The sequence below is a fragment of the Dasypus novemcinctus genome, chromosome 7, assembly GCF_030445035.2.
Source record: "Dasypus novemcinctus isolate mDasNov1 chromosome 7, mDasNov1.1.hap2, whole genome shotgun sequence".
NCBI lineage: Eukaryota > Metazoa > Chordata > Mammalia > Cingulata > Dasypodidae > Dasypus > Dasypus novemcinctus.
Genome location: NC_080679.1, coordinates 91,400,366 through 91,427,542, shown reverse-complemented (window position 1 = coordinate 91,427,542; position 27,177 = coordinate 91,400,366). Strand labels below are relative to the sequence as shown.

General features: G+C 39.2%; 1 protein-coding gene and 1 pseudogene across 1 annotated transcript; one reads left to right on the top strand and one right to left on the bottom strand.

Moving 5' to 3' along the window:
- Positions 1-1,811: 1,811 nt before the first annotated feature.
- LOC101427336 (small ribosomal subunit protein uS10-like) lies at positions 1,812-2,169 on the top strand. The gene is made up of 2 exons (XM_071215988.1): positions 1,812-1,913; positions 2,029-2,169. The coding sequence occupies exons 1-2, from the start codon at positions 1,812-1,814 to the stop codon at positions 2,167-2,169; spliced, it is 243 nt and encodes an 80-aa protein (XP_071072089.1).
- A 21,136-nt stretch (positions 2,170-23,305) lies between these two features.
- On the bottom strand, positions 23,306-23,414 carry LOC111759390 (U11 spliceosomal RNA; annotated as a pseudogene).
- Positions 23,415-27,177: the final 3,763 nt, after the last annotated feature.

Sequence of the window (27,177 nt, the reverse complement as noted above, 5' to 3'; positions counted from 1 at the left end):
TCACAATGCAAGAGCGAATGCAGTCGGCTTCTAGCATTGATTCAAGTAGGAAAGCCGACATTAAACAATGAAACACACAAGTCATTACTTAAGTACCACTGTGATCCACGTTTGCATGAGCACCGTGTGCTAAGAGCACAACAGGAGAGGGGCTGACCCGACTTGGGCTGCAAAAGAGGGAAGACTTCTTTCTTTGAGGAAGGGAAGAAAGAGGAGAGGTTAGCTATGTGCCAAGGCAGTTGGGATTAACTTGAGCAGAGGGATTGGGCAGCAGGCAAATAGATTCTGACTTTGGAGAAATATGGGTTGACATGGGAATTCAAAGAGTACTAACGTGGCTGGAACCAGGACAGGGCTGGAGCCTCGGCAGGAGGGGAACGTTGGTAGAATTTTGTAGTTATTAAGAATTTAGCATTCTGTCTCCAAAGTAATGGAGAGCTAGTTAAGGGTTTTATTGAGGGAACTGACAGGTGAGGTTTGCAATGTGCAGAGAGTTTTCAGGGCAAGGGACAGATGCAGGGAGACTCGTTAGTAAACCAAAAGCCAGGATGACAAATTCTTAAGTTTTAATGTGTATATAAATGGCCAGGGGAACTTGTTAAAATGAAGATTCTGATTCAGTAATACTGCAATGGGGCCTGAGATTCTGCATTTTTAACAAGTTCCCAGGTGTCCATGCCACTGTTCCATATTGCAAATACCTTGAGTAACAAGGGTGGTTGCAGTAGAAATGAAAAGCAAACAGATTTGAGAGCTATTACGTGGGAAGTAAGTAAAAGCAATATCAAGATCTCTCACGGGTTTCTGACTTGGGCAACTGGGTGGAAGGAGGTGGTATTCACTGAGACAGGGATCACGGGGGAAAAAATAAGACTGGCTAGGACATGAGAAGCTCAGTTCTGTACATGTTGAATTTGAGGTGTCTTAAGAATATCAAGTAGACAATGGTACATATAGATCCAAAGCACAAGAAAAAGTAGGAAACTGAAGATATAAATTTAGGAGTCACCAATATGTAAATGATAATTGAAGCTACGAAAACTGATGCTGTCAGCTGATAGAATATAGAGTGAGGATCTCAAATTTAGCTTGTTGGCCAGTTGTTGGTCTTCTCTTGAGTATCTTGGGAAGAGAAGAGCCCCAGAATCAAGTAGATATTTAACAACTTAGTGAGGAGCAAAAGCCAGCAAAAATCTCAGAGGTCAAAGAGATGGAAGAAAAAACAAGTTGCTACCTGTTTTAGTTTGCCAAAGGGCTGCTGATGCAAAGTACCAGAAATCTGTTGGCTTCTATAAAGGGAATTTATTTGGGATAAAAGCTTACAGTTCCAAGGCTATGAAATGGCCAAATCAAGGCACCATGAGAGATGCTTTCTCACCAAAGTCATCTACTGTTGATCACAGCATATTGCCACATGGTAAAGCTAGATGGCTGCCAAGCTCTGCTTAGGTATCAGCCTTGCCCTCCAGGCTCACTGTCTCCTCATGAGCTGCTCCATGGGCCCAGCTTCTTGGGACTTCATGCTTAAGTGATCCTGTAGTCCTTTCACTTACATGGCAAGATCAAACATGGTGGCTTCCTTTTCCTGTATCTGACAGAGTGAATTTCTCTCTGTGTTTCCATTTATATCAGACCTAGCAATGAGGCAGAGACTTAACAATCCTGACTTGGTTCAATCAAAAGCCCTAAACTCCTTTTTTTTCCCCAAGGAAAACACAGTCACTGTAGCAGGCACGTTTCGGCTCCCCGGATACTCCTGACTCACCGCTAACAGCCGAGGAACAAGTCGGTCAGGAAGCCACGCCACAGCCATGGCTTTTAAGGACACTGGAAAGAACCCCGTGGAACCAGAGGTGGCTATTCACCGTATTAGAATCACCCTGACCAGCTGCAACATGAAGTCTCTGGAGAAGGTGTGTGCTCACTTGATTAGAGGCACAAAGGAAAAGAACCTCAAAGTGAAGGGACCGGTTCGGATGCCTACTAAGACTCTAAGAATCACTACAAGGAAAACTCCTTGTGGTGAAGGTTCAAAGACAGGATCGTTTCCAGATGAGGATCCACAAGCGACTCATTGACCTGCACAGTCCTTCTGAGATTGTTAAGCAGATTACTTCCATCAGTACTGAGCAAGGAGTAGAGGTTGAAGTCACCATTGCAGATGCTTAAGTCAGTTATTTTAAGAAATATTGTCAGTTGCTTAAAAAAAAAAAAGCCCTAAACTGATCTTATCAAGTAATCTAATCAAAGGTCTCTCAACTGAATTTTTAAAAAAGATTTATTTATTTATTTATTTCTCTCCTCCTCCCCCCCACCCACCCACACTCCCAGTTGTCTGATCTCTGTGTCCATTCGCTGTGTGTTCTTCTGTGACCAATTCTATCCATATCGGTCGGCTGCACTGGGAATCTGTGTTTCTTTTTGTTGCATCATCTTGTTGTGTCAGCTCTCCGTGTCTGTGGCACCATTCCTGGGCAGGCTGAACTTTCCTTCGCGCTGGGCGGCTGTCCTTACCGGGCGCACTTCTTGCATGTGGGGCTCCCCTATGCGGGGGACACCCCTGCGTGGCAGGGCACTCCTTGCGTGCATCAGCACTGCGCATGGGCCAGCTCCACACGGGTCAAGGAGGCCCGGGGTTTGAACCGCGGACCTCCCATATGGTAGGTGGATGTCCTATCCATTGGGCCAAGTCCGCTTCCCTCCTCAACTGAATTTAATGCAACCAATGGGTATCATACTCAGAGGAATAAATTAATTTACAAACATAATATTTCTCTTTTTTGGATTCACGAAATAATTTCAAGCTGCCATACCACCTAAGAATCATTCCCTTTCTTCTTTCTTGCTAACAGAATGCAGGTTTCAACAGATGGAGAATGCTTGAGGTCGAGGAAAAAAGAAGCCCTCCTGTAGCTCCAGGGAGTGAATCATGGTTGATCTAAACCAGACATTATAATTCCATTCTATTTTGCCTGAGGGTTGGTTCAATAATGGGGCTGAGGTGGCAGGGATTGAGGAGGGCATTTTTCTTCCAGATAGAAAGGGTAGGTGTAAGAAAAGAGGTTCATGGTGGCACTGCTCCCCTCTTCTTCCTGCTCTGAATTCAGACATGATGTCAGAGCAGTATCAGTCATCTTGGGACTGAGAGGAGACAACACTAACTGTGAAAACTCAACAGCTAAAGATGGTGAAGTGAAAGGCTAAAAATTGCCTGTAATGCTGATGGTACAGCTGAGCTGCTGACCTGCCCTGGAACCACCTCCCTCTAGTCTTTTTACTAGGTGAGATGGTCAGTGTTTGTATTGCATAAGCCACTGTTAAGTGGTTCTGTCCTTTGCAGCTGATTACATTTCCAGCTGTTACCAAAGCAGTGACACTGTATAGTAGAGTTGTAGAGTCAGTCGGGTTCAGACTGCCATGGTGTTTAATTTTGGGCATTTTGTATTTCTTCAATTTCCTCATCTGTAAAGTAGAAAAAATATTTATCATAAGAACTCTCATATACTATTAATGGAAGTGCAAATTTGTAAAGCCACTTTGAAAGTAATTTGGGACACTGGAATTGTCTCGCATTATGTTGCAACAATGGTTACTGACCATTATATATTTTGTCATAACTTAAAAAAATTGCACAGGACAGAGTGTAAACTAAAATGTAAACTATAATCCACCATTAGAGGCAATGCTTCCATATGTGTTCATCAATTGTAACATATGTACCACACTAATAAAGGATGTTGTTAATGGGGAAAGTGTGGGAGGGGGAGGGAATGGGCCTGTGGGAATCCTCTATATTTTTTATGTAACATTTATGCAATATGAAGTTTCTTTAAAACAAACAAATAAATAAACAAATGTAATTTGGCAGAAATTACTAACATTGAAAATACATGTAGCCTAAGACTCTAAGTAAAATTTGCTTCTAAGTAAATTTTAGATCTTTAGTCTGACACTCTTCCAACTGAGCTATTTTGGCCCTATTAAGTAAGTAAATTTTAGAAAGACTCTTGTACAATGCATTTAGTGACATGTACAAGATCGTTCATTGAAACACTCTTGGCAATAGGGAAGAATTATAAATAGTCTAGATGTCCATCAGGATAAAAATGTATAGATAAGGTATAGAATATTGATATGATAGTATACAATGCTTAAATAGATAACCTAGCTCTGTGTATCAACAGGGATGGACCTCAGAAACATAATGCTGAGTGAAAAAAGCCCTATTGCAGAGTGAGACATACAGTATGGTCCAACTATACACATTTTAAAAGTAAAAGCTATGTTTTTAAGGATCTGTAAGTTTTTGGAAAGTAGGTTGGAAGGTCACACATTAAATCCACTTAGGGAGGAGGGATAAAGTAGACAAGAAAAAATAGGTGTCTTGTCTAAACAGATGATTATGTCATGCCAGGTACAGGAGAGAATGACTGACTGAATCAATTCAGTTCTGTACATCTGCAGTTCAAACTTAGAGACAAAATAAAACAAAACAAAACAACAGAACAGTCCTTCTAGGATTAAATGACATAATGGCCCAGTATCTGGCACATGGTAAGTGCTTAATAAATAGTGGTCATCATTATTATTATTATGCTTGTCCAGAGTGCCTCTGCCATTTTCCTTCACATGGGCTCTTTCCAGTACAATAAATCTTAGAAAGAAAGGACGTTTGGTTAGGTTTATCTCTTGCTCTGAAATGTTCAGATCTTAACTGTTGGTTTGAGAACTGTAGAAGCAGAAAGCTTGGCTGGACCAGGTAGTGATGTTCACTGAGGCTACTTTCTAACGGACAAAACAAAAACAAAAACCAAAAAAGCAAAAAACCAACAAAAACTGCTAGGCATGCACTAAGTGACAGAAGCAGCCCTTCAATCTTCAAGATAACTATAAAGAGAGAACTATCTTACTAGTGTAAGTCCTGGCATTTTGCATTAAGTAGCTCAAATTAATCAGGATCTTTTCTGTTGCAAGTGACAGAAACATAGTCCAAACTAGATTCAGATTGAGCAAAAAGGGAAATTGACTGGTAAATGTACAATTTGGGAAGTCCAAGAGAAAGAACTCACTTCAACTTTCTTGACTGACCTGGGGAGTTCTCATTGCTTTGTACAGCCATAATTCTGCCATTTGCATGGCAGAATCTACTCCCAGGTACCAATTTCTGACTAGTTCTGCAAGCAAATGAAAGAAGTTCTGGCTGACTTAGGGAGAAGAAGGAACTTATGGGAAATATATTATAGAACTTGTAACTGAGGTTTAAGAATTAATGAATAATTATGATTACTAAATCATTATAAAGATGCCTTCATATTATAAAATAGCAAAACGTTAATATCCGAAACTACTGAAACTGGCTAGAGAGGTTCCACTCATGTTTATGGTTACTCTAGACTTAACCTCATTCTTGTGTATGCTTACTGTTGTGAGAGTAATTCTAGATTGAGCTCACCTTTGCGTGTGCTTACATTTGGGATGGTAGTCATTTCAGCCTCCACTGTTTAATATCCATATGGAAAACCTTGTGACTGGTCCCTATTCCATACTTTCCCATCTCAAAACCTTGATCTCTGAAAATGATTGTAACTTTGTAACTCTCCCTGATTTGGGGTCTACGCCAGTCCATCCTGTTCAGCCCCTAAATATTTATTAACGAAGGAACCTATGTCCAGCCCCACCCTGATTATTCATTAGCACCCTGTTGTTATAAAATATTAGAATTTCTAGATCAAGGGGGCAGTTTTTGGGCCATCTAAGGTGACTGACCTCCTTTGCTTGCACAATCAAATAAACTTTTTCTCTCTTTGAAACCCGTCTCAGGAATTGGCTTTAAAGACACATCAGGAGAAAAGAATATGCTTTTGTTTGGTATTAGTTTGGTGAGTGGTGGGACTAAGGACAAAGGGGTTCTTGAAGGAGTGTGACTGCCCGAGGTTCTGGGGCATGGCAAGATGGGCAAGCAAGGTAATCAAGTTTCCTACGGCCACTAGACCTTCCTGGTGTAAAAGTTCGATAATCGGATTTTTCTTTTTTTTTCCCCAAATTCTACTCAATTTATTCTTTTTTTTTAAAGATATTACATTAAAGGGTTTTTCTTACCTTGCTGATACTCGAGGCCTTAAAGGTACTTTAAAGCTTCAAAGAGAGAAATAGTTCCAATGCCGAGACTGGGCAGTTGAGTGGATGAGCGGATCACCAATGTAAAAGTGAATTGGGACATTAGTTCAGTGGTTCAAGTCCCCATAAACCCCTTCCAGAACGATTCCCCTTGCTCTGACCCCTCCACTGTTTTCCTGTGTTCTTTGGAAGGTACCATTCTGTCTGGGGCTCAAGTCCCCACCATAACCATGTCTTAGATAAGTATCATTATTTCAATTTTATTCTACTTGGGTGTATACTCCTGAACCTTGAGTCTGTCTGCTGGATATACTCCTAAAAGGTACTCCAGAATATAGGAAGTGCTAAGTGTCTGTTTGTTAAATGGTGTGTGTTACTTAGGTATAGTAAAGGTTCATTGTCTGTCTAAACTGCAAAATCAGTGTTTAACTGCATTTATACTGCTCAAGTATTCCTCATTGGTTACCGGTCACTGAAATTCTTTAAAATGGGAAATTATAATTTTACTAGTGTTCCTAAATGTACCCCTTAAGGTTATATTTTGAAAGACGGGAAAATCTTGGCCATGAACCTATGAAAAAGCAGAAAATAGTTTTTCCTGTAACAAAGTTTTGACCCAGTGTAACTTAGAATCGGGAAGAAAATGGCCAGAGTCCAGGTCTATAGAGAAAAATTCTGTATCTCCTTTCAGCCAGGATGGCTTTCTAAGATCAGTAGCAGAGATGGAAAAATTTCTGCTCCTTCAAGAAACACCTCTAGGAATAGATGAAGAATTTGTGTACATGCGTACTCCATTTCTCCTGTCAGATTTACAAAGGTGGGAAAATGGCGGCCCACGCTATAAAAAGGACCCAGAGAAAATAAAAAGCTTATATTCCGACCTGTATTTGGACTGGTATTGGGGCCTTGTGGATAACAGGAGATGAAGGGCAAATAGTAAATGAAGAAGCAGAGCAGGAAACAGAAGAGAGAAAAAAAGTCCTGATAACCTGGGTATGCAAGAGAGAAATTAGCAACATCAGTGAAAAATCTTAGAAGAAATGCTGGTGGTGCTGAGGACTGGGCTAAACGAGAGCAGAAAGCTATACATTTACAAAGGCTAAGTGAAGTAATACAAGAATTGGTAGAAAGCCCCCCTGCTTTCCTAGAAAGAATTAATACTGCCGACTGGCAATACACTAATATACATCTGGAAAGCCCAGAAAATATCAGACTTTTAAATATAACCTTTTTTACTCAAGTTCCCCAGATATAAGAATTCCTTTTTGTATCTGAAGATAGACTGATGAAGATAGTCTTCTACAGAAGACTGATGAGGGACTAGAATTACCCATCTCTAGTTTAGTTATCATTGCCTATGAAATTTATTTATTAATAGGGATTGAGTTAAAGAAAATCTGTACTTCAGAAGGTGAAGTACCCTACTCAGAGCTCTAATAAATGGAAAACAATCAGAACAAGACTGCCTCAAAGAGATAAGACCCCTGGGTCCAACCTCCACCCCTCCAGGTATGGGAGAAATTAAAAAAATAAGAACCCATCAATGTGCATATTGCAAAGAAGAAGGACACTGGAAAAGGTCTTATCCTGGATGCCCCAGGAAAAAACTCCAAGTACAGCCAGGTGGGAACCGACAGAAACGACAGAAACGTGGAATGAACAGAGGAAGGAGAGCTTTACTAAATTAAGTTTAGGAAGCATAGCTTCCTAAAAGTGCCTTCCTTGCTAAAAACCTATTAACCAAATAATGCCCGGATAATTTTTCTCCAAGTTTTATATACATGAAAGTGTTTCCAAGAGCTTGCATATTACAGGCAACACTGAGCCCACAGAAGATCTTAAAAGTGGCAAAAATCAGAGATGTAGAATGAACCTGGAGAAAACCATACCAAAAGGGGGAGAATTATGAGTCAATTAGGGAGTTTTATGTTTCTGTTGGTGTCTAACTCTGTTTGTGTCTGTCTGTTTGTTTAGTGTATATTTTCATACCTTTGGATGGTAATATCAAATTAACAAATGAATATTCTTAAAAGAGCCCTATTCAAATTGTTAAAAATTTAAAAAGTGCTTATATATGTAAATGAATACTCCTGGAGTACTGAATACTCCAAACTAGAAATGCCAAACAGGATGAAAAATATCATATTAAAAATCTGACTAAAGAAAATATTTAAAGAGAAAAACAAAACAAAACTGTAGGAAAGCGTTGTTTAATTTTCACAAAGGGGAAGCCAGAGCTGGCTCAGCCCTTAGAGGAGGGAGGGAAAGGGGTTCTAGCGGCTTTAGCACGCCAAGAATTTATAAAGTGGCGCCAAAACAAGGGGAGCCAAAGGTGAGAAGTGAGGGTGGGGCCAATAGAGAAAGCCGTGCCAAATGTGAAAAGCAGGCGGGAGTGAAAGCCGCCCCCAAGTCGCCCAGGCGGCTGGAGCATAGGAAGCTCCCGCAGCGGCTGAGAGCAGGAACCAGAAACTTAGTTAGGTGTCTTGGATAGGCTGTAACCTCTGAAGTATCCAATTAGTGGGGAATAGGGGAGGGACCTGTGTGTTAGGTTTAAGGTATAAATGTCAGTGTTTCTTATTATTTGGCCGCTGGCCATTCTATCCAGGTCGTACCTGTTTTTGCAAGATTGTCAATAAAATTCTTTTCTCCTCCACCATTGGGTGAGCTTTTGTTTTCTTACAGGTGCAGCTTTCTTTCTAACAAAACTAAACTAAAAGTTTATCCTGAATTCTTCCACCATCTTTCTATAACCTGTCTTATACCCGGGTCTTCTCCTAACCTTGACTGAATTTCAGTGACTCATTAAAACTGGTTTAGAAAACTATGAGGGATTGCCTGGGTGTGGAAAGATAGGGGAGATGGAGTATAGCTTAGAATTTTATCTACCAGGCCTGGAGGTTAATATTGAGAGGGACAGAGGATATATTACAGAATAAACCTTGTTTTGCATAGTCTGTTTTGTAATTCTCTAATTAAATTTTAACAACCTTGAGAGGAGACTGATTAATAACCTAACAGCCAAATTTTAGTAAGTAATAAAAAAATCCTTGAAAGCTATGGAAAGGTTTTTCTAAATTATAATTGAAACAAATAAAGCAATTATATTCTCCAGAGCCTAGTAACGTGTATGATTTTGAGGTTATTTATTATTTTAAGGTATTATAAGAACAAAGAAGTTTTAACTTTCTATGAAGAAAAAGAAAAAAGAAAACATTTCTTACATAAAATATCATTATTTTAATTTTATTCTACTTTGGTGTAATCTCCCTTGGTTTATCTGGACCCTAGTGAGTTAACATTAAGTCTGTCAAATCTTTAAAATGATAAAATTGTAAGTTTTTAATTAATAAAATTATCTTTACAAATATCTTTTTAAAAATAATTGTTTTACCTAAAGTGAAATTACTAGTTTTTCACAGAATATAAGGAGGGATAGAAAATAAGACTGAAATGGATATGGAAAGAAGTAGAATGATTGTGAAAGCTTGTTTAAGGGAGTATGTTTTGTCCTAAGATAAGATAGCTGGTTTTCATAAAATCAGGATAGAAATATGTGGGACAAGACTTGAGTGGATATGGAAGGGTTGTAGAAGGGTTAGAGGAAGTAAATTTTGCTCCTGGCTGACTGTAATTAAATAAGTTTATTTAATAGTGAGATTTGTCTTACGGTAAAGTAACTAGTCTATATGGTTATAAATGGTTATGAAAGATTATAACAAATTATAGGTTGTAGGAAGTCTGTAACAGCATTTTCTAAACAGAAATTTCAAAGTAGAATAGCTGATTCCAAAAAGCCATTATTAAGTAAAAATCTGTAAGTTGATATTGTTAACAAAAAGTAACTTTATAGCAGAAAAAAATCTGTCCAATGCCACTTCAGTCTCTTATGATCTATGATAATTAGGATTTATTTACCTAATGGTGTACTGATGCAAAACTAAAATTTGACTTTCTCTCTTTTTAAAAGTAACGTAGTTTTCTAAATCATTGGTCTGTTTTAAGTGGAGGGATATAAAAGTCCTTTTGAAAAAAATCAATATATATATAAAGAACAAAGAATCTGTGCCTTATGAGAATGGTTTCATCATACCCTAAATGGTTTTAAAAAATACAGAGTATCAGCCTTTTTGGAAATTTACTCCTTTCCAAACTGTTTTGCTAACTTATTTGTCACAGTGATAGAGGCCTGTTTAAATATAATGTTCAGGGAAGCAGACTTGGCCCAGTGGTTAGGGCGTCTGCCCACCTACCACATGGGAGGTCCGTGTTCAAGCCCCGGGCCTCCTTGACCCATGTGGAGCTGGCCCATGTGCAGTGCTGATGAGCGCAAGGAGTGCCGTGCCACGCAGGGGTGTCCCCTGCGTAGGGGAGCTCCATGTGCAAGGCGTGCACCCCATAAGGAGAGCCACCCAGCGTGACAGAAAGTGCAGCCTGCCCAGGAATGGCCCTGCACACACGGAGAGCTGACACAGCAAGATGACGCAACAAAAAGAAACACAGATTCCCAGTGCTGCTGCTGAGGATAGAAACAGTCACAGAAGAACACACAGCGAATGGACACAGAGAGCAGACAACGGGGCAGGGTGGGGCAGGGTGGGGCAGGGCGGGGTGGGGGGAAGGGGAGAAAAATAAATAAAAAATAAATCTTAAAAAAATACATAATGTTCAGAGCTGACAACTTTTAATAGTCTAATGAAACTAGTAAGGCTCTCTTTAATTGCAAATTGTTAACCAAAAAAGTGTTCTTTAACCTTGTAAAAAGTGAGGTGTTAAAATATATACATTAATGAAAATTAACATTATCAATATACTTGTATTTTAATTCATGATGGAAAAATATAGTCCAAAACTGAAAACTCATAATACTTGTGTAAACTGTGGAAAAGTTTAAATGGGATGTTATTTTGACAATGTTTTAAGCTTTAGTCACCTTTTATTCTGATCAGAATTTTCATCAAGGTGCTCAGCATCTGTTTGTTTTTTAAACTTATTTTCATAAAATACTGTGCAAAATCACAGTATTTCCTAACACAATTGTAACTGTGTCAACTTATATTTACTACTAAGGGAGATAATATTTATAAAATGATAATAGAAAGATGAGCTTGATTTCATTGGGAATCTCAGGTTCTTATAAAATTTATTAGAAAAATAGTTTTCTTCCTTTACTTGTGAAGTTTCTGTGTGATAAACTATTTTTTAAAGGAGAAATTAAATTGCAATATTTAAAATTCTTAAAGATTTTTAAAGTTCTCACCATCTATCGTCTATTCTATCCTACTGATCTCCATGATAATAATATTGTCGATTATAGTTTTAGTTGTGCTTAGAAAAATGTGATGCTATGAAACAACCAAAATCTCTTATCAGTTACACTGTTCTGCTCTGATGCTTCTCTAATAAAGCATGCTGTCAGCTCATCTTCAATGAAATGGGACTTTAAGGAGAAGTCAGGCAGGTCTATAAGTTATGTTTTATCTGATGATTAACATATTCTTGGTAAAAGTGAACTCAGTCTCAAAACTTCATGGTCTATATTTAATGATCTCTAGAAACAGCTTTATTTATTAATAAAATGCTCATAAGGAAATAAGGGCCTAAATTATAAGCTCTTGCAGCAGTCATTTATATCTGAGCTCTGATCACTAATAGTAATTTCTAAGTCCTAAGATGCTTTCTCTTTGTGTATAACCTAATAGCTTCCTAGAATTTTTAAGAGCTTAAATGACACTTGGAATTCAGAGCTAAAGTTACCAACTCTAAAGGTGCTGAAAAAGCAGCATTAATAATAATAATAATATAAAATAATATAACATATATAAATAAAATAATATAAAATATTAATAAATATTAATAAATAAAATGATATAAAATAATATAAAAAATAATAATAGCATAAAAGGTGCTAAAAAACCACCCCAATTAAAGGAACTAAAGGAAACTAGACTTTAATTAAAAATTAAATGGGACTAATCTAAAGACTAAGAATCAGGATACAAGGAAAAAGGTCATATTATCAGTATTTTAAAACTTTAAGTGGGAAGTGGACTTGGCCCAGTGGTTAGGGTGTCCGTCTACCGCATGGGAGGTTTGCGGTTCAAACCCTGGGCCTCCTTAACCCGTGTGGAGCTGGCCCAAGAGTGCGTCCCATAAGGAGAGCCGTCGAGCTTGGCAGAAAGTGCAGCCTGCCCAGGAATGGCGCTGCACACAGGGAGAGCTGACACAACAAGATGATGCAACAAAAAGAAACACAGAGTCCCGTGCCACTGACAACAACAGAAGCGGACAAAGAAAGAACATGCAGCAAATAGACACAGAGAACAGACAACTGGGGTGGGGGGGGGGCATAAGGGAAGAGAAATAAATAAATAAATCTTAAAAAATAAATAAATAAAACTGGAATATTAATTTAAAAAAAAAACAAAAAACTTTAAGTACTATGGGGACCAGAAAGAAGAAATTTATTTTGTCAAGAAAATTCTTTAAATTTCTGTGAAATACTATCTAATTTAACCTGACTAGTCAGCTCATTTATATGACATAGCTAATAAAGAATCTGAAATAGTGAACGAGATTGTGATATTCTGTACAGAGTTGTAATACCCTGATGCATTTCAAAGTGATTTGGGCATAAGATAGAACTTGCAAAGTCCCCAAAGGGACAGGGAAAAATGTAGAAATATTAAACTTCTTCACCTGGGAAATTCCTACTACTCTCTCAAACAACAGGAACTACCAATTTATTAAAACAATAGAATTCTGCAAGGTAAACCAGTGAAAAAGAAACATGCTAGTAACTTGAGCCCTCGATCGAGGCTTGCATGCATGAAACTTATTTCTGTAACAACAAAGCTAAACCTAACTATAACTAATGCCTAAGAACCATGTCTATAGAGAGCCTCTTTGTTAGGCAAATGTGGCCTGCCTTTTTAAGTCAAACTCTCGTTACCATCCCCCCTACGGGGGACAGGACTCCCAGCCATAAACTTTTCCCTGGCAACATGGGACTTAACTTCCAGAGATTTTCCAGGCAACGCAAGACTTAACAACTCCCAGGGGTGGTCTTCTCTGACAACATGGGATTAGACTAAAATATGGAAAAGAAATAGAACAGAATAAAGTCTTTTATTTCCTTTATTTCTCTCCCCTTCCTACCCCCTGCCCAGTTGTCTGCTCTCTGTGTCCATTCGCTGTGTATTCTTCTGTGACTGATTCTATCCTTACCAGCGGCACCAGGAATCTGTGCTTCTTTTTGTTGCGTCTTCTTGTTGTGTCACCTCTCTGTGTGGGCGTCGCCATTCCTGGGCAGGCTGCACTTTCTTTCGTGCTGGGCGGCTCTCCTTACAGGGCGCACTCCTTGCGTGTGGGGCTCCCCTACGCGGGGGACACCCCTGTGTGGCAGGGCACTCCTTGCACTCATCAGCACTGTGCATGGGCCAGCTCCACACGGGTCAAGAAGACCTGGGGTTTGAACCACGGACCTCCCATGTGGTAGGTGGATGCCCTATCCATTGGGCCAAGTCCACTTCCCCAGAATAAAGTCTTAAGAGATTTCAAAATGGAGTCAAGAGGTCATTCTGCAGGTTACTCTTATGCAGGTTTCAGCCAGTAGGCAAAGCCCAAAGACTCTTCCATGTTCTAAGAAAGGCTATAAAATTATTTTCCCAGTGTAACATGGTTATTTAAACCTATACTTCTCAAATTACATATTAAGTTAATTTTTTCAGAAAGTCTCTGAATTATTTATATGTTAGAAAAGTCCTTCAACCCAGAGATCAACCAGTTGCTTTCTTTTCCCTGTAAAGTCAACACCCGTTTTTATAATGAAGAAACCAGAAAGATCAGATATTCAGATTATCCCCAAGATAGGAATTTCACAAAACAGTGAGGGAAGAGTTGTAACTGGGGGTTAAGGATTAATAAATAATTATGATTCCTAAATCATTATATAGAGACCTTCGTTTTATATAATAGCAAAAGGTTAATAGCTGAAATCACTGAAGTTGGCTAGAGTGGTCCCACCCATGTTTATGGTTACTCTAGACTTAACCTTACCCTTGCGTATCCTTGCTATTGGATGGTAACCACTGGAGCCTCCTCTGTGTAATATGCATATGGAAAACCTAGTGACTGACTGCTACTCTGTACTTTCCTAGCTCAGAACCTTGATCTGTGAAAATAATTGTAACTTTGTAACTCCTCCTGGTTTGGGGTCTACCCCGTTCATCCTGTTCAACCCCTTAATGTTTATTAATGAAGGAACCTATGTCTAGCACCACCCCAGTTATTCATTAGCACCCTGTTGTTACAAAATATTGGAATTTCTAGATCAGGGAGGCAGTTTTGGGGCCGTCTAAGGTGACTGACCTCCTTTGCTTGAAAAATCAAATAGACTTTTTCTCTCTTTGAAACTCCAATGTCTCAAGAATTGGCTTTAAAGATGCATCAGGAGAAAAGAACCCACTTTTACTTAGTATCAAGCTCACAGAATTAAAGGAAGTGTTTAAGAGTCAGGTCATAGGAAGAAAAGGAAGCAAGAGGCTACAGTATCTCAGGAATATACACTATTCCCTTTAGGTCATGCTTTTGGAAGAATCCGCTGCAACTATTTAGAATCCCTCTGTCACTCTCCTTGTAGAAAGAGTCTGAATTAGTTTGGGTCACATGGAGGCCCTGAGATTGATAGTCCCATCCACTTAGAATATGGAAGGGCTTGTCCTCTAAAAGGAAAGCTCCTTCCAAAAGAAGAGGAAAGGACGATGGCCAAGCATAAACAAAAGATGTCTACTCCACAGTTAAAGTTAATTTGCATCTTATTTGAGAGTTCCAAAGGACAAAGACTGAAAGATAAGCCATTATAGTTTCATCCTCATCTTGCTTTTTGACTTGGGGTACTTAACTTCATAATCCTCTCTTCCCTTTTCCACACTTGCAAAATGGGGTTCATGGAGGCTCACAAGAACCCAACTCTGTATGTCCCCTGGGAAAAAGTCTCAGTGTTCATTAATTCTGTTTGTGACGACTTTATAGAACATGACTACCTTGAGTATGAGAATCAACTATGTTTTGTACACATTATCTGTATCAATCCTAAGAACACATTAAGGAAGATAGGATTATCCCCAATTTACAGATCCTAAGACTGATGTCAGAGAGGATGAGTTATGTGCCTGAATTCATTAAGCCGATAAGTGGCAAAATTAATTTTCAAACCTAGGTCTTTTTGCCTCCAAAATCCACAGACTTTCCACCATCCTACCACAGAAGTCATCCTGCCCTATTCTATACAAAAGTCTCTCAGATACGTGAACCTAAAGTTGCCTCATAGACTTGAAAGCTTGTCTAACTCCTGAGAACATACCTTGTTCAACCCAAATGCTACTTCTGCCATGGTCATTTTGCTTTACTTTCTTTCCCTTTCTCCCCTGTATTTTGTCCTTTTATTCATCTAACTCTTCACCATAACAATAATTTATTTCTGTACCCTCATAATCTTATTTCATACCAGTGTCCTTCCAGAAATATTGTTTGCATTTTTTTAGACTCATCAGGATACACCAAATTTCAGCATGTGTAAGAATCATACAGAAAGATTCTGATTCACTAGGTGGAGTGGAGCACAGATATTTTCATTTCAAACAAGCTCTCAGGTGATGATGGTACTGCTGGTTGATGGATTATACTTTGAATGACCTAGTATGGATGAGCTTTCAACCCTTCTAACAAGCTGAATAGTAGAAAGGGTTTTCATATGCTTTTTTAAAACAAAGTATTTCCCCTTCTATTAGAGAAGTTGTGGGTGAACAGAATAATCATGCATAAAAAACAAGATTCCAGTACACCACTCTACCACCAACACCTTGCCTTGGTGTGGAACATTTGTTAAAATTGATGATTCATATGCCTTTTTACTTTCTTCTCTACAGGGAAGATTAGTTTGCACTTCCAGTATTTATGATTATGAATGGCACAGACAACAAAACGCTTTGAGAAGATAGAATCTCAAGGTCATAGGAGCAGAAAACTGTGGTTTGTGTATAATGTGAGTTTTTTTCCTGTCTACTTAGCATCCTTTTCCCCTTTTTCTGGAAAAGCATGTCCATTTTATTTTTGGGAACTGCTTTTAACCCACTCCATGTGATCCTGGTGGAACTGTCAATCATGTGGCCCCATTTATTCCACCACAGGAACGGGCACAGGAACCAGGAGAGCCAGTCAGAATATCTACATTTCTGTATTGTTGTACTGGTCTAGTTATCGGTTTGGCTGGCACATGGTCTATGAAGAGTAGGTCAGAATCCTTTTTAAGAATTGCCATAAAGGCTGGGAAAAAAGAGGTGTTCTTTTCTTTGGTGTTGCTGGCTGTTGGGATGATACAAGCCTGGAGATACTGGTGGACATCTTTGCCCTCACATGGATGTAGCCCATCTGGGAATGAAGCTAACATAGAAGAAAGCAGAATCCAAACATGAAGAGAAAGAGAGAAACAAGTCATGATGACACTGCAACTAGCTTTGCTGAAGATTGTCCCTCCCTTAGAATGTCCTTTCCCTTGAGTCAATAAGTACTATTTGGTTTAAGCTAATTTAAGTTGAGCTTCTGCTTCTTGCAACTGCATTTGAGTTATACTAGGGCAAGAAATGTGTTCATCTTGTTCAACACTCAATTCTTAGCACTCATTTCTTGCTCACAAAACACTTGCTGAATGAATGAACAGAGAGTTCTCACTGTCCTATTAAGTAAAATAAAATGGTCTTCTGCATTGGGAGCTCCCAGGGTGAACTCCCTTTCTGAAAAAGGATTTTCAATAAGAGAAAAACAATTGACCAGCAGGGACTTTCTGAGAAAATGGAAGGTACCCTACAGAAGTGCAGGTAAGTAACACCTGGTGATAAAACTTGTTTTGGTCCTGTATAGATAGCTTTTCAGAATGGACAAGCATACCATACAAATCTATGTATATCTGGTCCCACTAGTTAAGAACCCCCTATGTAAAATGGAAATTTAAAAGCAGTCAAGCAGAACATTTCTTCACTTGCTTCTGCCTTCACTCTATAAAGCTATGAGATCCCAAATTGCATGAAAAGTTTTTCCTTTATCAGTAAATACTTTTCTGAATCTCCAAATTCTCTGAAATATCACAGCTCTTCCTGGTAACTTCATGTGGATCAGAATCTCCCTTTTTGGTTCCTGGGCTGTGGCCAATTCTGGGATGAGCATGGGGGTTAAGAATATGAGCTCTGGGGTTGGACAGATCTGCGCTCAGATTGTGCCTTCACAATTGGCTGAGTTGTAAACTCCCCGAGTCTCAATTTTTCCATCTGTAATGAGGATAATATTATTTGTGAAGCAATTATCACTGTGGCCTGTTCTATTCTTCCTCATTCTTCTTCTGAACCATCATCCCTGGCCCAGGGTGGGCATTTGTGAGCACAGGCAGGACCAATGATATTGTTTTTGTCCAAGCAGGGTCAGGTTAACTCTGCTAGGGATTTAAATTGTGAGAGAATGTCCATACTGTGGAAGGCAATGTGGATAGAGTCATCTAATGATAGTGCCCTAGGCTGAGAGAGGTTCATAAACTGTGACTTATTTCCTTAGAGCTGTTCTCATTTCTGTCCTTCTTAACCATAAGTAGCTCTTCTGATTGTGAGCCATCACGGAGGCTTACTTACAAATTATGTTCTTTTGTTTGTTTCTGTAAGATACAATCAAAGAGTCTTAATGGATTAACCCCACCTCAGAAGTTTGCTTTGAGAATTAAATTAGAGAATGCATGTGAGGTAATTAGCAGCAAACTTGGTATACGGTACGTGTTCAATAAATGTTAGCTGGAATCATTACTATGAGTTGATTTCCTACTTGATGAATCTTAAATGGTTAAACAAATAAATCCTGGCTTATTAAACAAAATTGCAGCTATATAGAGCTGCCCATGTGAGAAGGAGCTTGACTGTGACCTGGAGTCTGAACAAAATTGTTGAATGTCATGGTTTTAGTGAGGGTAAGAGGTACATGGAAAGGTCTAGGGTTCAGAGCTCAAGTTTGAATCCACTACTTATTTTCTCTAGTCATGGTGTCTTTTTCTTGTTTCTTATTTTTAAAGAGACTTGGAAGCCATTTTTTTTTAAGGTTTATTTATTTATTTTCCCCCACCCCCATTGTCTGCTCTCTGTGTCCATTCACTGTGTGTTCTTCTGTGTCTGTTTGTCTTCTCTTTAGGCAGCACTGGGAATCAATCCTGGGATCTTCCAGAGTGGGAGAGAGGTGTCCAATCTCTTGCGTCACCTCAGCTCCCTGGTCTGCTGCATCTATTATTGTTTCTCCTCTGTGTGTCTGTTGTGTCATCTTGCTGCACCAACTCTCTGCTCAGGCCAGCCTGCTGTGGAGGCCAGCACTCCTGAGTGCGCCAGCACTCCACGTGGGCCAGCCCTCCACTAAGGCCAGATTCCCTTCACCAGGAGGCCCCGGGCATTGAACCCTGGACCTCCCATAGGGTAGACAGGAGCCCAATCGCTTGAGCCACATCCATTTCCCCATGGTGTCTTAATACATGCAGTGATTCTCTTCTGATTGGCAGATAGATAGAATGCCTATTGTTTTGCAATTTTAGCTTCTTTAAAAATAGCCTCTGTAGCTCTTTGAGAAGCCAAAGGCCACAAAGTATATTTCACATATTTTAAATCAGTCCTTCTGTGATAGGCTGAATGGCCTCCAAAGATACCAGGTCCTTATCCCTGGAACCTGTGAATGTTATCTTATTTGGATAAAGCCTCTTTGAAGATGTGATTGAGTTAAGGGATCTCAAGATGAGGAAACTATCCTAGACTATCCAGATGGGCCCTAAATCCATGACAAGTGGCCTTATAAGAGAAAGGCGGATTGCGCACTGATGTTCAGAGTGGCATTGTTCACAATTGCTAAAGATGATAACAACCCATGTGTCCATCAACCAATGTATGGATAAACAAAATGTGGTATGTACATATGATGGAATACTACTCAGCTGAAATTGAGATGCATATGAGAACAGGGATGAACCTTGAATTATGTTGAGTAAAATAAGCCAGACACAAAAGGACAATTATTGTATATTCTCGCTAATATGAACTAAATATGATGCATAAACTCATGGAGTTAAACTCTAGAGTATATGTTACTAGGATATAGAATGTGGGCTGAAAATGGGAGCTGATGCTTAAAATTTGTAGAATATTTAATAAGATTGATTGTAAATGTGTGGAAATGGATAGAGCTGATGGTAACACATAGTGAGTATAACTAACACTTCTGATTTAGAAATGTGATTGTGACTGAAAGGGGTAGTCTAGGATATAAATGTCAATTGCAAGAAAGCTAGAAGATAATCTGGGGATGTATAACATAATTAACTTGGTAGTGGTTGAGGGTTGTTAATAGTACAAATACAAGATGTTCCATGAACTAAAACAAATGTATGTCACTATTACAAGGTGTTAGGAATATGGTTATACATGGGAAAAACAACTAATGTAACTTATGGGCTATAGTCAACAATAGTATTGTAATATTTTTGCATCAGTGGCAAAGAAGGTACTATATCAATTCTGAGGGTCAACAATAGAAGGGTGTAAGGGAACATGGGATTTTTCCTTTAAGAGTAATGAAAAAGTTCTAAAATTGACTGAGGTGATGACAGCACAACTCTGTAATGAAACAGAGAGCCACTGAGTGACTTCTTTGAATGGACTGTACAAGGCATGACACAGTGAACCCCGTGGTGGAGGATAGATTAACAGTACAAATATGAAAGCATTCTCTCATGAACTATAACAAATATACAATATTAATAAATGATGTTAACAATAGGGTGACTTACAGGAAAAATACATCAAATGTAAGCTATGGACTATAGTTATCAGTAATATTTTGATGCTGTCCTTTTATCATTTGTAACAAATGTTCCATGATAATGCAAGGTGTTGATGGTGGGGTGACCTATGGGAATCCTGTATGTTATACAGGTTTGTTTTGTATTGTGGAGCTCTTGGCCCTGTTAGGATCCTAAAAAAGCAAAAAAAAAGTTATTTCGTAGTGACTCAGTTTTCTCCTTTTCTTCTTGCATTTTCTGGTAACAGTAGGGAACCAGTTTTGGATGGAATAAATATTCAATTTCAGAAACATTCCTACATTCTCAAAAGTACTTTTGGTGTCAGCATAATGTTTGAAAACTGAAGCAGGCTAAAAGTCCTTGTTGATCGAATCTAGGTGTTGAAGATGTTCCCAGGAATTTCCAACCACTGTGGATGGGCTTCAGAGAAAAATCTGCTTGAGCCAACTGGTGCAGAGAAGGGAGCACCTTCAGCATATGCACGTCAAAGTTGGAGACCAAGCTGAATTCAGCAGGGCCTTCACACAGAGAGATGTGGCTACCTTCTCAGAATTAATAGGAATGTCAATCCTTTGCATTTAAATGCACATTTTGCACCACAGAGAGAGAGAGAGAGAGAGAGATTGAAATGAATGAGAGGCTCAGACATACGGAGAAGGCCATGTAAATCTCTGCCTCCATTGAGTGATATAACCACAAGCAAAGGAATGCTGGAAGCTACCAGATCCTGGAAGAGGCGAGGCATGGATTCTCCCCTAGAGGGAGTAAAGACCCATTGGTACCTTGATTTCAGTCCAGTGATATTGATTTTTTTTTCTTTGAGGTACCAGTGCCGGGGATTTGGGGTGTCATTTGTGGAAAGTTAGCGCTCAACCACTGAGCCACGCCAGCTCCCCTGAGTTGGTCTCTTTGTTTGGTTGCTTGTTTTTTTTTCTTTCTTTTTGTTTTTAGGAGGCACCCGGGTCTAAACCTGGGAACTCCCATGTGGGAAGCAGGTGTTCAACTTCTTGAGTCACATCCACTCTCCCAGTGATATTGATTTTGAACTACTGGCTTCTAGAACTATGAGAGAGTAAGTTTCTGTTGTTAAAAGTCACCCAGTTTTGTGGTAATTTGTTATAGCAGCCACAGGATACCAATAGACCATCCTGAATACATTTGTCAAATGTACTGAAAATCTGTCTAACCAACTGCTGTAACAGACAAAATCTTTATTTTAGTTATATAAATTATTTGACTCTTTCCTACCTGGCTAACCTGCCAAAAGTTGAGAAGAGTTGTTAAGGCACAATTTCCTGTTGTATCATTTAAAGATGGCCTTTCTGTAACAGGCACTGAAGTTCATCTGCTTCTGATACAGTTCCCCTTGCCCCTGGGTCTGAACTGAGATCCCCAACCCTGTGGTCAATCCTCTTCAAGAGGAGGAATGAAAGAAGAGGGCTGACCATAGATAGTAGACCCTACTCCCCCTCAGACCCTTCTCAAGAAGGAGGGGATTGGCTTATTGCCCAAGAGCACAGGGGCCTCCATATATCCCTTCCCTACCCTTGGGATGGGGTCAAGAGAGGTCAAACCACTTGAGGAAGAATTATTGACATTTCTGAGGTCTCCTTCTTTTTTCCTACAGCAATGATTCTTCTAATTTCCCTAATGGTTTACAAACAAACAAACCTTGTGTAGCAGTTTGATATGGTTATGAATTCCAAAAATAGATATTGGATTACGTTTTTAATCTGATCTGTACCGGGGCATGATTGAGTTATGATTAGGGCATTGGGGACTCACAGATAAAAGGCATGGGAAAGAACAGAGTTGAGGGTTTTCTGATGTTGGAGTTTGATGCTGAAGACTTAAGCTGGAGCCCTGGGAAGTCAGCATGCAGAGGAAAGAAAAGCTAGCTCCAGGAAGGAAGGAAACTTGAACCCAGAGAAAAGCAAGCCCCAGAAATGTAGGAACCCAGAAAGCCTGAACCCTTGCAGACATCGGCATCCATCTTGCTCCTAACAGACTTTGGTGAGGGAAGTAACATGCTTTATGGCCTGGTATCTGTAAACTCCTACCCCAAATAAATACCCTTTATAACACCCAGCAGATTTCTGTTATTTTGCATCAGCACCCCTTTGGCTGACTAATACACCTTATAAAAAAAATATGGACATGGAAGAATGTATAGTAAGGAGTAAAAGTTCCCCTCTCCCTTCTTATCTTCCTATTTCACTTTTCTCCATGTATTTATGAAACTTTGGTATTTACTTTCAGAAATTTCTTTAAATGTATATGTACTCTATTTGCATGTATGTAAATGTGGAGACTTCTCTGAATTCTCCTGGACTGCAGAAGCTGGGTAGAAATCCAATTTTATTTGTGTACATAGAGCCAGTTTTCCTTTAATGCATATTTAATCCCATATAGTACATATGTCAGGTACTGCCAGTACAATGTTAAAGGGTAGTGGTGATAGCCTGTCTTACATTTTGCACATTTGGGCACTCTTGGATATTAGAGGATTACTAGAGCTCCTGTGAAGTTGGCATGAATGGAGAACAGCATATGAGGGAGGCCATCACCACTACTCTTTGGCATACTCATATTCTATGCTTTTTCAAATTGTTCTCTGAAAACACCATGCCTTCTGCCTAGAATCACCTTCCCACTTTTCTTGATTTGAGTAATATGGACTCAACTGCACTACTCAACTCAGATATCATTTCTTTCAGAAAGCTTTCCCCCTCCCCCACCCAAGTCACCCCTTTGGGCTAAATGTTCTTCTTCTAAATGTTCATAAATGCTATGTACATACTTCTGTCTTTGTACTTAGTTATTTAGAGATATAGCTTTCCTGTTAGACTGTGAGCTAATTGCTGGCACAGACCATGTATTACTAATCTTTGTACTCCTAGTGTTAAGCCCAGTGCCTGAAATATAGTAGTTACTCATTTACTGTCTTTTAAAACATGTATTCAAATTGAACTGAACCAAAAAAAGCAATCACAGTTGGTATGAAGCATGCCTAAATTACCCGGCTTATTGGGTAGCCATGAGAGGGGCAGGCAATGCCCGTGTTGGGAAGGTTTAAAAAGAGAATGCTAATAAAATTGTCTACCCATTAGGGCATGGTTATGTTAAGAATGGCACAATCAAACTATGGAATACTTTTCAGTAATGAAAAATAATGGGATAGACATATGCACTGAAACAGAAAAATATATTCAACATATACTGTTGTGGTGTTTTAAAAAGAACAATGAGACTGAGAATAAAATTCATATAAAATTTTATTTCTTTATCTGTATTTGCATGTATGTGTATGCGTATATTTGAGTGCCCTAGCAACAAAAATTATGCTTCTGAAATCTTTTGATATTGATTCCTCATGAAGAGCAATTGAGGTGCCCTACATGTGTCACTCATGACAGAAGCCTTTTTTATGGCCATTTTAACTTCTCTTTTGCAGTAATATGTCTAATCTCAGGGAATGGATTATGATAGATTTAAATCAATATGGAAATTCCAATTCTCCTTATCTGTGATTGGTCTGGGGCCATGTTACCAAGTTCTGCTCTGCTATGTACTTTAGGGATAAGATAAAGGCATGAAAAGAGAAAGTCCTTTTCCCACTCCCACTTCCTTCCTGTGGAGGTACGGACAGGAGCTGATGTGTGAGAATTTTATCCAGGGAGCGACAACAGCCATCTAATGACCACAGTGGTCGGCATACTGAGGCTGGCCCAGAAAAGCAATGGGAAAAGCTGGGGTCTTTGACTACTCCATTGAACTACCAAACTAACTTGGGACCACCTGCCTTCAGATTACTGCTAAGTGAAGAAGAAATATCCTTTATGATTAAGTCACTATTGGTTGGGTTTTCTATCATTTGAAGTCAAAATTGTCCTGTCTGCTGGACGTGTCAGTATAGTTCAATTCCACTGTGCATTCTCCTTTTTATTTTCAATTACAAAATGTATAATGTATATATTCCTGTTCTTTTCCATTCCCCAATTTCTTGCCTTGTAACCCTCCACAAGTTTTCTTGTTTTGACTTTGAACTACCTCCATAGACCAAATAGGAGAAAATCTACATTGGTAAAGCCCTGGCAGATTCCCAGAACAAGACTAGTCTGTTTCCCTTTACTCTCCACCTAATGTTGCAGGCAGTTTTACAGGCTCACTTAATACCTGGAATACTATGATCTTGTGGGAATTTATGAAGAGCAAATAATAACAGACATGAAGTGATAATGAACTGGAATTTGATGAGTTTCAGGCATTTGCCCCAATCTTAGGTTAGCCCAAGTGTCACATTGAGTTTGAAATCTCTCACTGGATTCTGATAATTACCTTAAATGAAATGTGTCTAGTAGAGCCAAATGGAAAGATCCCAGTATAAGAGGGGGAAATCTTCATGTGCTTCGTAAGAGATAGGGTTAACAAGTGCAGAGGGTGACAAAGGCATAGGGAAAGGAGTATAATTGGGTAATGAAGACATTTTAAACCCATAGTAAGAACTGAACATCGACTCCCTTTATAAACCCTTCATACATTAAAGAATCTTGGGTAGAATGTCAAGGAGCTGAGTCCCCACTGTCAATTAATATTTCTGTGACCTTTGAAATTCTCCTTCCTTGACTCTCCTCACTTCTACAATGAGATAATGGGATTGTTATGTGGCTCAAAGGAACTTACATATGCAAAATTATTTAGAAAAAAAGATCAATGGGAGATGTTCATATGGAAGTGTGAGCCACATTTTTAAAAAGTCTCTTAAGTTTTATTTTAAACTCTAAGAGGAGAGAGATCCTTTTAACCACAAATAAATATTTTTATCTTCCCTTTTATTTCCTCAAAATATAAAATGTACACTAGTAGATAAAATCTTATTTGACCTCAGGAGTCAGAAAAGTTGAATTCTAGTCCTTGCTCTTACACTCCCTGCCTTTTGCATGCTCACTTAGACAAATCACTTTTGTCTTGTCATCCTTTCTACTTTTACATGTCAGTAGGTCCTCCTTACTTGTGTTCTCCTATTCTGAGGAAGGACACTTCAGGGGAAATAAATCAATGAGCTGAGGGCAATCCCTGAAGGGGCAGGCTCTTCTGAGTCAAATGTCATCTGAGTCAAACACCTAGATGTACGCAATATACAGTCTCAGATATTCAAAATCCACAATAAAGGATAGACCCACATCAATATGGCAGAGAGAGATGCTTCAAGGCTCCATCACCACACAGAAACCTTAAACAAACAGCAAACACAGGCAGAAATATCTTTCTCAAAACTCCAGAATCCAGTTAAAGGATTACATTAACACGGCTAGCACCAAATCAAGAAAAGTTTACTTATAAGCAGTAGATCTCCTGGCAGTCTGGCTGACCCCACGCCTTGCGGGCTTGGTGTTGAGCCCACGCATGGCTGGTCTCGGTTCTGGAGCAACCGTAGTGCATGTACTGGGAGCATGTATGTCTGGCCCAATCTGTCTGGTGGTGGCCTGAGGGACTCACCCTCCCAGAACTGCCTTGCATGGAGAAAGCGGCTCACCACGCTCTCCTTTAGAACACTGCAGGAGAGAATTGAGTCACGCTGCCTAGAGAAAAGGGTTGCTGTCTGTCAGATATATGGTACAGTGCCGGGGACCATGAGGAAACTGTTTCCTAGGGAAGAGCAGACTTCTGGATCCATGTGAACAGGGGAATTTCCAGGGCCACATGCACATGCCCAAAACAGGATGCATGTACAGGAAGGATCATTGTGGCCCCTATGCTTCAGCCTGGAGCTATTCTCCAAACTCTTTGTAGAGATAAGACATGAAGGAGAGAAATTGCTCGGGTCAAGCTGCAAAGATTTGGGTAAGGTGTTTTCTTTTTTTTCTTTTTTCTTTCTTCTTCGCACCTGGCATTCAAGAAAGGTCTGTTTTAACACTAGCTGGGTATGAGCTTAAAGAACAGACATCACAGAATCTAAATTCCAGGTATAATACATTAAAATGTCCAGGTTTCAACAAAAGATTACAAAACATACAAAAAAAAACAAACAAGAAGTACCCAAAGGAGAAAATTAAAGCATTTGGAAACCATCAATGAGGAGGATCAGATCTGGGACATTCCAGACAAAGACTTTTAAAAAGCAGTCTTAGAAACACAGATTGCTGTGCTGCTGACAACAACAGAAGTGGACAAAAAGAAGAACACGCAGCAAATGGACAAAGAGAACAGACAACTGGGGAGGGGGGAGGGAGAAGGGGAGAGAAAAAAAAAAAAAGGAGTCTTACATCACCATCCCAGGGTCCACAGGATGGAGGAATAAAATATGGATTAGAGTGAAGCCTAATTGTAGCATTTGTGGAGATAGTGGCCACGGTAGTTGCTGAGGTCAGGGAGAGGGAAGAAGAGAAGTGATGTGGGGCTTTTTCAGGACTTGGAGTTGTCCTAAATGATATTGCAGGGACAGATGCTGGACATTATATATCCTACTATAACCCACTGAATGGACTGGAGGAGAGTGTAAACTACAATGTGAACTATAATCCATGTGGTGCAGCATGCTCAAAAATGTATTCACCAAATGCAATGAATGTGTCAAAATGATGAAAGAAGTTGTTGATGTGGACGGTATATGGAAACCTCTTATATTTTTTAATGTGATCTACGTATCTTCAAAAATATATATAATTAAAAAAACATGACGGAGGTGGGAGGGTGGGGAGTAGGGTATATGGGATCTCTCATGTTTTTTAATGTAACATTTTGTGTGATTTATTAACTTTAAAAAAAGATAATTAAAAAATAAAATAATAAAAATTAAAAAAGTCCTAATAATACTCAAAGCACTAAACAAAAACATGGACAATGAACTAAAAGAAAACAGGAAAATGATAGGTGAACAAAAAAATAATAGCAACAGAAAGATGGACATTATGAAAAGGAAACAAAACAGAGGAAAGACGGCAGTGGGCTGACATATTTAAAGTGCTGATAGTAAAAAACTGTCAACCAAGAATTCTTTCTCCAGCAAAACTGTCCTTCAAAATGAAAGAGAAATTAAGATATTTCTGGATAAACATATTGTGGGAGTTCATCATTATTAGAGAGTTCCTCCTATAAGAGATGCTAACGAGAATTCTGCAGGTTGAGAGGAAACGACAATAGGTAATTGGCTGAAGCTCCATGAAGAAATAAAGGTCTCCAGTAAGGGT